Source organism: Typopeltis vanoorti, chromosome 20 (assembly GCF_054136105.1).
Source record: "Typopeltis vanoorti isolate ZY-2024b chromosome 20, IOZ_Tvanoo_1.0, whole genome shotgun sequence".
Classification (NCBI taxonomy): domain Eukaryota; kingdom Metazoa; phylum Arthropoda; class Arachnida; order Uropygi; family Thelyphonidae; genus Typopeltis; species Typopeltis vanoorti.
Genome location: NC_143568.1, coordinates 34,019,510 through 34,031,616, shown reverse-complemented (window position 1 = coordinate 34,031,616; position 12,107 = coordinate 34,019,510). Strand labels below are relative to the sequence as shown.

Here is a 12,107-nt window from a genome sequence, read left to right as displayed (position 1 = left end):
TATATATATATATACATATATATATACATACACATATATATATACATACACACTGCTTGGAATAAAGTCAATGGACACCCACACGTGCAAGTTACATTGTGCAATGCAACAAGTCGTGTTTTTAGCTGGTATAAAGTGAAGGAATATTATGCTTCCAAGTCAGTCTGTGTCTGGGTAAAATGGCTGTGAGAAGGGAAGTGATGGAGTGTGTTGCAGGCAAATAGATTTGCCAAACTGTTGACAAAATGGGCCATCCCAGGTCAACAATCAGTGACACCATTCTGAGGAAGTGCAGGGAGTCAACTGTAAGTGCTACCCACAGTGGATGACCATCACGCTCGCTGAATGAGAGTGTAGGGTGTTACGAAGGATAATATGCAAAAACTGCCATTCGCCAGCTGACAAGTGCAATGCGGAGTTCCAGGCATCAACTGGAACACAAATCTGTGCAAAAACATTCAGAACCAAGGCTCACAACATGAGTTTCCACGGTAGTACTGCAATATGGAAGTCCCACTTTAACCAAGCTAACATGCAGAGTCATCTTCGGTGGTGCAAAGGGCATGTACAGAGGGATGTGGAAGCTGTGTTATGGAATGATGATTCACACTACACTCACTGTTGAGTAGATGGTTGAGTATAGGTGTGGCAGATGCTCGGTGAATGTATCTTACCAGCGTGCATGGTCCAATTAGGAAATTCAGAGGGGGCAGCATGATGGTATAATCCTGTTTTTCATTTTGGCCTCAGACCTCTGTTTGTGGTGCCACGAACAATGAACTCCGAGAGGTATCTGAACATTCTAGACAATGCAATGCTTCCTACTTTGTGGCATTTCTATGGAAATGACCATTGCTTTTTCACAATGCACTGTGTCATAAAACTGCTGCTTTAACTGCATGATTGGTGGACATGAACATCACCACACTGTACTGGCCTCTGAAGAGCCCCGGATCTCAATCCTATTGTACATCTGTAGGATGAATTGGAGCATTGGATGATGTCAAGGGACACCTGCCCCACAACAGTCCAGAATCTCATTACATACCTGCAAGAAGAATGGTCCAAAATTCCAACTGATCGCTATTATATGCTTGTGGAAAATATGTCCCATAGGATTGCTGCAGTCATTGCAGTGAAAGGAGGCCCTACAATCTTATTATGGTGGCCACTGTGGCTGTTTGTTCCTCACACTATGGTGTCTGTTGACTTCTTTCCAAGCAGTGTGTGTGTGTATTCTCAAAATTTTTTTTTATCTGACTCACACGTGAAAGGTTATCACAAGTCCTATAGTATTTCAGTGATGTGTGTGTGCATGCAAAAGGAAAGGAGGAATCTATTTACATTTTCCTTGAACAACTGTAGGTAGCATTCTTTTGGCAAGGCATTTCCAAAGAACAGAAGCAGATGGAATGAAAGAGGAGGAGGCAGGGAAGCTGGTTCAGTGAGTTTCAAGTAAAGAGGTGTTTGTTAGCCGCAATTCTTGTTCTTATGATTTGGAAGAAAGCAGAAAATAATAGCAGCTAATTTAGCAGAAAAGCATCTGTAGAACATGCATAAGGCAGAAATTGAATACTTATTAATGGAGAGGGATCTTTAATTAACCAGATTATCCTCATCTAGATAGAATGAGCAATCAGAGGATTTTAATGTTTGATCTCAAATATGTGATCAATATTCCAAGGTAGGACAGATTTGGGATTTGTACAAAGTTAGCAGCTGTAAAGGGTGTGAAGAAGTGTCTTGTGCAGATAAGTACAATTTTCTGGTAGTTGCAAAAGCTATGGCTGAAATGTGTTTGCTAGGAAAGGTTGGAGGTATAGGTCAGTCCAAGAAGGAAAAACTGATCATGTTTGGATATCTGGGTATTATTGAAAGTTAGGAGGAGTGCAAGTTCTTTCTTGCGAGAGATCAGACAGGACTGAGTTTTGCTGGCATTGAAGCCTCCAAAGTTGTCTTTGTTCTAATGAAATATAGCCAGAACATCAGACTCAGGACATTGATAATGCAGATCTTGAGGGTTCTAACAACTGAGCACTACAAAGTTTGTCAAATGAAAAGGAAGAATGGAGTGTACTGTCATCAGCAAAGCAATGGAGAGAATTTTGAATCTGTGAGAGAGCAGGTCACGTATATATACAAGAGATTGGATAAAAGTACAGAAGCCTAGGGTGCTCCTGCATTGGTGAAGAAATATGAGGAGAGGAAACCATTCATCATAATGTGCAGCGACCGATCAGTGAGAAAGCTGGTGATCAAGTTGTAGAATATGGAAGGCAGACCCCACAAGGTGACAGTATGATAAGTAGGCTCTGTGCCAAACTCGATCAAATGCTTTTGAAATGTCGAGAGCCACTATATGAACTTCTCAGAATTTTTCTATGGCTAGAATCCAGAGATGGGTGGTGAAAGCTAGAAGACCGACTATGGATTGGGAGTGGAATATTCTTGATTTTTCATTTGTACAGCCTTGGCATGTCTTTTGGAGAACCAGGGTTTAGTTAGGGGATGGGAGTTCAGAGCAGTGTGGGAATGTATGTTTCCATACCAGTGAGGATTACTTTGGTGATACGTTCAGTACATATATTTGATTGGAATACTGGAAAGAATGGTCTAACGATGGAAATGAGGCCAGGGTTACTCAGGTGGGCTCACCACATTCACTGTGTATTTGAGAGGGTCATTGGCGAGAAAGAGATATAGGGTGTTTCAGGAGTGGTTTGGGTTATCTAGTATTCTGGTTGGCATGTGAACAATTTGTGTAAGTGATGCCAAATGTTTCAGCATCTCAGCCTGCAAGATATGGACATTAAAAGCTCCTATGAGGATGATTTCGCTGTTAGGAAAGTGGGACTGGAAAAAATAAATTTTTAAGGAGAGGAAATGAAGAAACTTAGAGTGGTTGGTGGCATTAGGAGAGCGATAAAAACAGTGAACGAATTTGATTGAGTGGGGAAAGGATATTTTCAACCATAGAAGATCAAAGTTTGATGATTCTGGGTTGGGTGCTCTTTGGCAAGGTGTCAGAGCAGATATATGCGCAGATGCCAGCTACCTTTGGGCCAAAAAGAGTTAAAGAAGTTTTCTATATACCGTGATGGAATGGTTACCATTAGGAAGGCGTGTTACTAAGGTGTCTAGGAATGGTACATTGTTATTTTCTATAAATTAAAGATGCCAAGAAATTATATTCTTGGTTTCATCCTTTATCAAAGTGTAAGTGTAAGCAAACAAAGTTTGCACATGAAGTCATTTCACAACTGGACTACTTGTATATAGACTTCATATAGTCTATATGAAGTCTTATATGAAGTCTTCATACTTGTATATAGAGGCAGACTTCACATCAATTGTCTTAGAATCACATAATGCATTGCACATATCCTTACAGACATATAATGCTATGCATTATGGGAAGGGCCACTGGTTTTGACCTTTACTGAGGTCTCATCAGTGGGAGCCAGACCCAGAAGTGATACCAAGTTTAAAGTAATGTAGAAGTCATATTTTCATATACAAGTTGTCAAAAGATGTCACACCTTATTACTAAAATACTCTGGATTAGAAATAGATATTGAATGTTTTTTCACATGATTATACTATAAATTAATGATGCCAAGAAATGATATTCTTGGTTTCATCCTTTATCCAAGTGCAAATGAAGTTTGAGCGTGACTTCTACATTACTTCAACCTTGGTATCACTTCTGGGTCTGGCTCCCACTGATGAGACTTCAAGAAATGGGATTGTTGGGAGTTAAACCCAGCAGAGGTCGCAAACCAATTATCTCACAAGAAGTGAATGAAGATGCTTCTACCGTTGTGGAGCTGCCATGATTAACAGCATCGACTCCTGCAGTGCATGTGCTGTATCAAAACACATGGAGGTGACTTACACAACTGTCTGGAAAATTCTATGGAAGATTCTGCATTTCTATCCATTCAAGGGTCCTGCAGGCACAACTTCTGTGCCTGCAGGACTTCAAAAGTCAAATGACATTCACTTTAACATTCCTTGCTCAAGTGGAGTTGGATGCTGCATGGCTGTGGATGATTTTGTGGGGTAGATGAGGCTTACTTTTACCTGAATAGACTGTGAATATTCACAATTGCTGGGTATGGACTACGCAAAACCTGCATGCAATTCAACCAATTCCTTTGCATTCACCCAAAATCACTGTCTAGTGCAAGTTTACAAAGAATAGGCCATAATAAACAAAACCACAGTTTTGTTTATTATGGCCTATTCTTCTTTGAGGATATTCACCAGTTTGGGTCCTGTGACATGCTTGGTTACTCCTGAGAGATATAGCAATATGATAAACAATTTTGTTGTGCCACAGCTACAGCAACAATTGTGTATGGATTCAGTCATTTTCATGCAGGATGGGGCCCCTCCACACACCCATAGGTGGATCTGTACAGGAGATTCTTCAAGAATTTCACAGAAACCAGCCGTGCATTTCCCATTGCATGGCCGTTGTTCACCTGATCTGCTCTGACTTCTGGCTCTGTGGATTTCTCAAAGACAGGGCTTATAGGGATTATCATCATAACTTGCCAGTGCTGAAAGATGGAATGCAACATGGGAGTGACCTCAATCCTTAACAGCTGTATTCTTCGTTGAATACCATTGGTCAGGAATGTGTTATTTATATTTGTGTTGCTTTGTTCTTCTCTCTCTCACACACACACACAGAGAGAGAGAGAGATTACTACATCTACATTCGATACATAAAACAATGCCATCAGGTGTTGAATTTTGGAACTATCCCCTCCTAATTTTGTTTCCACATGAAGCACAATGTATTCCTGCAAAGTTGTCTAGCTTTTAGACAACTTTGCAGGACCTTAAACAGGGGATACTTTAATTTTGATCATCCTGTACATGATCCATGGTTAATAGTATTAAATTAGTTACAATAACATTAATTCTTCTAAATAAATCTAAACTTTTGTGATCTCCTTTATCTTCAGAAGATAAATTCATTCATGCACGGATTCATCTATTGAAGTGCACTGCATCCGAGTTTTGGAAAGAGATTAAATTAAAAAAAAAATGCCTGCTCCGATTTTTATCTATAAATTTCATATAATGGACAAATTTCACCTCATTTCAAATACCTGCAGAAGCAACTAGAAGAGGACTCACTAGTTGAATCTTTTGATTTCCTTAACTCATTTTACTTTACTGACATCTGCAGTAACGGACTCGAATTCTTTATTTTTCATGCCACTGTTAATGGGTCTATAAAGTTTTCAAAGTCAGTAAATGGTTTATTGAATATAGCTTGCTAGTAGGCTGTATTAAAAAAAAGCACTTTAGGTGTTCAAACATTTTAAAATCCATCTTTTTTTGGAAAGCAGCTAGAAATATGTTTCCTGGGTGATTTCTGGCTACGTCGATATCACAATATTTATTGTGAAAATTGAACTAAGAGCCTCAAAAATCTTGTAGTAACCTAAAGTTTCTGCCGTTCCAGAATATTTTTTTATACATTGAATAATGCAGCTTCATCTTCATAAAACGACCACTTGAATTTCTTGAGCCATTTATCTTGAAAACATGTCTTGATTGTTTTTAGTGGACAAAACAAGAAATTTTTTCTCTAGTGTTTTAATATTTGCTGGTTTGCACTTCACAAAACTAAAAAAGTGTAGTTTGCATTGCCTTTCATTTGTTGCCCATAATGAAGGGTGAACTTATGTAACTTGTCCACAAAAATAACTGAATTGGACACACAAATCAAGTTTGTCAAAACAACAGAAAATAGTCAAGGCTAGCAACAAAAACAGAATAACTTTTCATAATGTAATGTCAATACCATGATCTGGTATCTGGCTTGTCTCTTCAAGATAACTGTTTTTTTTAAATAACACTATTAAAAGTCCTTTTTATCATATATATATATTGAAGTATATAATTACACTAAGGAAATTCATGTTGTGAACTATAAAAATAAACTTACACCAATATTCCTGCTTACTTACTTAAAGAGGGTGTGGGGAGAATTACAGCTGGCAGCGAGATAAAGGAAATTTGATATTGTTAAATTAATTTTTTTAAGTGTATCTCTAATTTTTATGAAGATAGTGATGACTTGCCAGTTATACAAAATAAAATGTTGTTTGAGAATACTTGACTAATTATTTCAAAATTAAACTGCAGATGCAGGGTAGGCTTCATTTTACAACAAAGGATAAGATAAATAGTGCTAGCTGTTGCCAGAGACAGGAAGTACTTGACATTAGGGAAACATCATGAAGGTATCTTTATGCAATAATCAAAAGAAATATAAAAATGGAGGAAAACTCATGTAAAAACATTTAATGCAAAATTTTTCCCATAGTGTAAGAGACATAGCCTAGTAGAGGATCATCCTAAACAGCACCACCTCAGTAGCTAATGTAAGCTAACTAAATAAGGTCAATAACTTTCTAACTTAAAAACAGGACACACATACAGTGGATGGTCAAATTAGAGCTACAGTGCAAAAAAGGTATTTTGCGAGTTTCGGGTAGAAATAAAACCACATTGTCAATGTCAATTGACCAATCTTGGCCAGCAAAGGTTGGTCGATTGGTAGAGCCCCTGCTACTAATGGCTCGCAAAAAGTTAAGCAAGTTTGAGCGCAGTTAATAGTTGGAAGGGTATCAATCGTTCGATGCTGTTGGCACACTCTCCCTCGATGAGTCTTTGGACTCCCTGGAGGTGTCACATAATAATAATAATAATATTTGATAACGCCACCTTTTGCTACAATTACTGCTTCGATCATTTTGAGCATACTTTATGTGCATTTGGCGCAGTTTAATTTTATTGATTCATTCCTGTGCCACACATCAATCAAATGCTCTATTAATTGCCGTTTGTTGGTGACAAGTTCCTTGGAAATTTCCGGCTTCATCAGTTCCCAAAGATTCTCGATCCAGTGAATTGCCAGGCCAGTCAAGAACCTTGACTGTTTTGTCATTCAGGAATTTTGTTACTTTTTTTGCCTTATGGAAAAGAGCAGAATCATGCATGAATGTGAAATTGTTATTTGAGAACCACTCCTGTACCTGGGGTAGCATCTTGGTCTCCAGTACCTTGATGTATTCATCCTGCTTCATTGTTCAAGCTGAAGTCCTTGATGCGTTGACGAGCTGTTATTGAAGATATCTTAATGCCAGCATCTGCATTATTTTTGTAAGAACCTACTGAGGTGCCTTCCTGTTTTCCACGCAAATATCTCTAATTTTTCTTTCGTCCCATGGGGTGGTATTTTTTTTTCGGTCACATTTTTTCAAACGCTTCAGTGCCAATTCAATATTTGCATTGATTTATTTAAAAATGTTTTTTTTAATTTGGCCCACTGATGCTCATGAAACATTAGCAATTGATGTTATCATTAAGATAACATCAATTGCTAAACAATTTTACACTTGATAACATCAAGTGTAAAATTGTTCAGTATTCATTAAGAGCAGGTTTTTTTCTGAAATTTTCATTGGAGAAAGATCTTTGGCCTTGCCCATGGTAAAAATACACTCTGTCAAGAAAAGAATAAAAAAATCATAAAATAACACAATACAATACTTATAAACCATATCCAAATCCTAAATAAACTACTTACCATCAAAATATTATAAGAACACTCCAAAAGTAATTAAAATGCTTGAATAACCTCAATAACTTATAAACAAACACAACTGAACAAGATGGCTGTCAAGCAGTGGCTGGGAATCTAAATACAAAATGGTGTCCATATGACAGGTTATGAAACCAACAGTACAGCATTGTCAATTGTATATTTAAAATCAATAAACATAATTATTTAATAAAAAAAATATATAAAGAACTCAGTGTAACCAGGTTTTGGTTTATTATAACTGGTTGAAGTGTAAAATTGTTACTATAATTTATGGAGGTGGTTCTAATAATATATACACAGTGGGTTAGATCTGCTAATCAGCTTAGAACTGATTAGCAGATCTAAAAAGTACTATCTCACACAAACAGAATAGATGCAGACCATCAGAGATGTTTAAGTTAGGATTATTATTAACAGACCTCCATGGAGCCAAGAGATTCATTGTGGGAGGTCCCAATCTCACATGATCAGCTAATTGCACCTCGACTTGAAAATGCATTTCAATCACCCACCACTCTCCATGCAAAAAATTACTCCTCTTCCCCTTGCTCACATCCACCTTATACAGCTTCCAGGGATGGCCTCTCGTTATTCAGTCTCCAGATATTCTATGAAAAATCTCATCCATGCTAATCTGTTAATTACCCCTTACCAACTTATATATCTTAATCATGTCTTTCCTTTTCCTTCTATCCACTAGACTCTGTAATTTGCATTCTCTCAATCTGTCCTCATATTTCAAAAACCAGATTCCAACTTAGTCAATCATCTCTGGACCCTCTCCAACATCTCATTATCCATTTGAAAAAATGATAATGAGACCCCATATGCAGTCTGATCAAAGTCTTGTACAATGGAATCAAAACATCCTTACTTCTACATGTCAGTGTTCTCCACATCATTCCTATAATCTGCTGTGTTGCACTCACAATTTTAGCAAATTGTCCACAAAATTTCATCTCTATCTACCACAAGCTCCAAATCCTTCATCTTCTCCACCTCTTCCAAAATATCCCAATCAATCATATACTCTGCATCCTGTCTTTGCTTCCCAAATTTTAAAATCTTACACTTTGTAACGTTAAATTGACATCCCACACACTTGTCCATTCAGTCTATTTAGATTTTCTTGCAAAGCTACACCTGTTCTACTTCTCATAACTCTCACCAACTTTGCATCATCTGCAAACAACTGTATATAACCATTTAAGCCCTTTCCAATGTCATTTATACAGCAGATTGCTAAAACACGATCTTCCTTTAGCAAATCCATGCTGTCCATAAAAGAGAATTCTACTGCTGCCAGCCCAGATCTGAATCCTTGTCCTCATTAGCTTCTCCAACACCTTGACCACAACTGCAGATAAACAGCCTAGCCTATAATTCGAAGCCTTAGTCATATTATAAAAATTTTGTATTTGTTATTTATATTTATGTCAAACTGTGCCAATTATAAAATTTCATAATTTTGTATTTTATGTTTAATATATATTTTATTATTAAACCCTTTGACCCTTAAGCACCCCATATATTTTATGGGGTGCATAAGGGTCAAAGCTGTATAACTGAGAGGAGACCTCCACATAGCCTTTAAAGGAATGGGGAGAACCGACCAGGGCTTCTGACCTAATGTCCAATCCTCACCTTCTCGTGGTGCACCCTGTTGAGTATCTACTTGGATACTGAACGAACGAGGATGGGCTGGCAATTTGGGATTTAGCCAACCAAATTGTATTCTTATTGGTTAAACCAAAATAAAAAATGATGGTACAACATGACAAAATTTCATGCCGGCTGGGACGTCGCCCGGTTAAACAAGGCCCCCGTTGTTTTTGCCAGAGAACCAGGGCGGACAGCGAAAAGTCAGCTACTGGAACAAATCTGAAAACAAACCCCAACTCAACATCACCAGAGTTAAAGATTGGTACTATCAACGTAAGAAGCCTGAATGGCAAAGAAATGGAGCTAGCTGAGGAATTAGATAAGTACCAGATCGACATAATAGGGGTGACTGAAACAAAAAAGACAAAAACTGGTGAGATCTTTCTGAGCAATAAATACAAAATGTTATATTCAGGCAATGACAATCAAGGAAAAGAAGGATTAGCCATAGTATTCAACACAAAATATGAGGCTAATCTTCTTGAATGGCAGGCAGTCTCAAGTAGAGTAACATGGGCAAATATGAGAATAAGGAACTGGACAATGAGACTTATTTGTGCCTATGGTCCCACAGAAGGTTCTACTAAGGTAGAAATGGAGGAATTTTTTGAGGCTATAGAAAAAGCAACTGACACAATGAAAAAGGAAAAGATGGTCCTTGTTGGGGATCTAAAGAGTAGAGTAGGAAATGATTGTGAGACATACAAAAATATTTTGGAAAAATTTGGAGAAAAGAGCAAAGCTAATAATAATGGCAAATATCTGTTGGATTTCTGCTCAGGACATGGACTGGTTATTACTAACACCATGTTCCAACATAAAAATGTGCACAAATTCACATGGAGAGAAGAGGCAAGGAATAAGAAGTCTCATTGACTATGTTATTGTTGATAGTGATGTTTTCTCCCTGGTGCAGAACACCAGAGTGTACAGAGGATTTGAAATTGGAAGTGTTCACTATTTACTCTCGAGCAGGATAAAATTGAATTTATTATTGAAAAGAATAACATGTAAGAAAGTTTTAAAGTGAATCAAAGTTGAGCAGCTCTCAGATGTGAACTGAAGGCTAAAATACACAAAGATTATTGAAGAAAAAATGAAAGAGTTTGAGAACAGGAATCAAACCTTGGAGATTCAGTGGCAAGCCTCGAAGAAAACCCTGATTGATACAGCTAGAGAGTGTTACACCCTAATATCTTAAGAACGTAAAATTCTCAGTTATCATGGTGTAACATGAAGAGCAAATAAATTAAAAACCCTGCATTAAAGCTAAAAGATGAATTATTTAAAAGAAAAAGAAATATCCTTGCATCCAATAAAATATAAAGGTGTTTGGTTGAACTAACTAACAAAAAGAAAGAATATATTAATGTTGTAACATGATATAAAAGAGAAAATTTAACTAAATAATGCAGAAAAGGATTAGTCATAAGAGATGGTATGTGAGAGGCTAGAGAATTAAATATTAAGTGAATTTATAGAGAAATTTTGGAAAGGGGATTAAGTTAGAGGCTAGCACAAGAAAATCAACAGAAAATCGCTTAGGGTCAATTCCCGGATTGAGACTTTGTTATCGGCTCGCCGATCAAAGGATGTTTGGCAGAAAAACGCCACCCTAATTGATCGGTAAAGTCAAGTCAAGGAGGGGGGCGGAAAAAAGAAGTTAGAGATGGTGCCGTTAGGAGAGAGGGTATAAAAGGGTTAGCAACCCCCCCCCCCATGAGGCTTTTTTGAGGGAGACTCTTTTGGGCTTTTGGTTTTGGTTCTGTTCCAGGAGAGTTCTTAGCGAGCTCTTTCATATGGATATCACGGTGTTTTCCTGAGTGGCGAGATAGGGGTTATATCTCCGTCGTCACAACACGGAAACGAAAGTGAGCGGGATTTCGATTCCGTACTTCCTATGTAAGAAGTGAGGAATGCCATATAGTCAAAGAAAAGAAAGCATATTCTTTGTGTTTCAACTCCAGTGTCAACTACGAGAAAGGGAAAGAAGTAAAGAAATCGATGTCCACGTCGCGAGTTGTACAGCCATTATATAGATGATTCAAAGTGTGTTCTAAGTTAAGAGAGGTTAAGACCGCGTAAGCATAGTTCAATTCCAAAAGGAACGTAGGAGAAACAGATTATCGGAGAGGTTATACCAAGATAGTCCGATCAGAAAAAGGTAGAGGCTCATATGGAACTGTAAAATATATCTCGTGTTAACTAAGATTCGTCTGTATTAGTTATCATTATTCTAATACTGAACTGTTGAAGTGACCAAGAAAACAATACTAGGACTTATATGACAGAATATAATGAAAGTAAGCTTACTAATGTTAATATTATATGAGTAATTAAGTGTCCTGAGAATTTTGCATGTCTAATATATTGTATAAGAAAGTTTAAATGTCAGTTATGTGTCAGTGCAGTAAATGGTTTTGTTAATCTACTTAAGTTTGGATAGTTAAATAGTGTGAATTAATCTTATATGTCCGTGTCAAATGAATTTATGTGTTGAATGTGTATGGCGGCATGATCGTAATACCCATTATAGGATCATAGCTTAATTATTTATGATAAGCTAATGTCAGTTTGTAAATATGTTGTATAGCATTGAATTGAGTAATAACTAATATTTGAATTGTACCATGTTAAGGAATTTAATAAACCTTTTGTCCAATGATAAAACAGTTGTCTGAAATTGGTGTCCAATGCACCACTTGAAAAATTACGAACCTAATCATGCGGGAAATTAATGTGTTAAGAAACGAGATAAAGTGTCACGACTGCAACATAGTTTCACTTTCAGACATATTTTAGTTCTTTCTCC

At 37.2% G+C, this 12,107-nt stretch overlaps 1 protein-coding gene across 2 annotated transcripts in view; it reads right to left on the bottom strand.

Annotated features, from left to right (window-relative positions):
• Positions 1-12,107, bottom strand: part of LOC150095354 (acyl-coenzyme A thioesterase 13-like) — a 59,451-nt gene that overhangs the window by 23,328 nt on the left and 24,016 nt on the right. Inside the window, exon 2 of one of the 2 annotated variants that reach the window (XM_090410211.1) lies at positions 7,616-7,726. The exons of the other annotated variant lie outside the window; for it this stretch is intronic. Coding sequence (XP_090266337.1) covers positions 7,616-7,618 — 3 coding nt within the window. The 5' untranslated portion in view covers positions 7,619-7,726. The remainder of the gene's footprint in view (positions 1-7,615; positions 7,727-12,107) is intronic. 2 annotated transcript variants of the gene reach the window in all.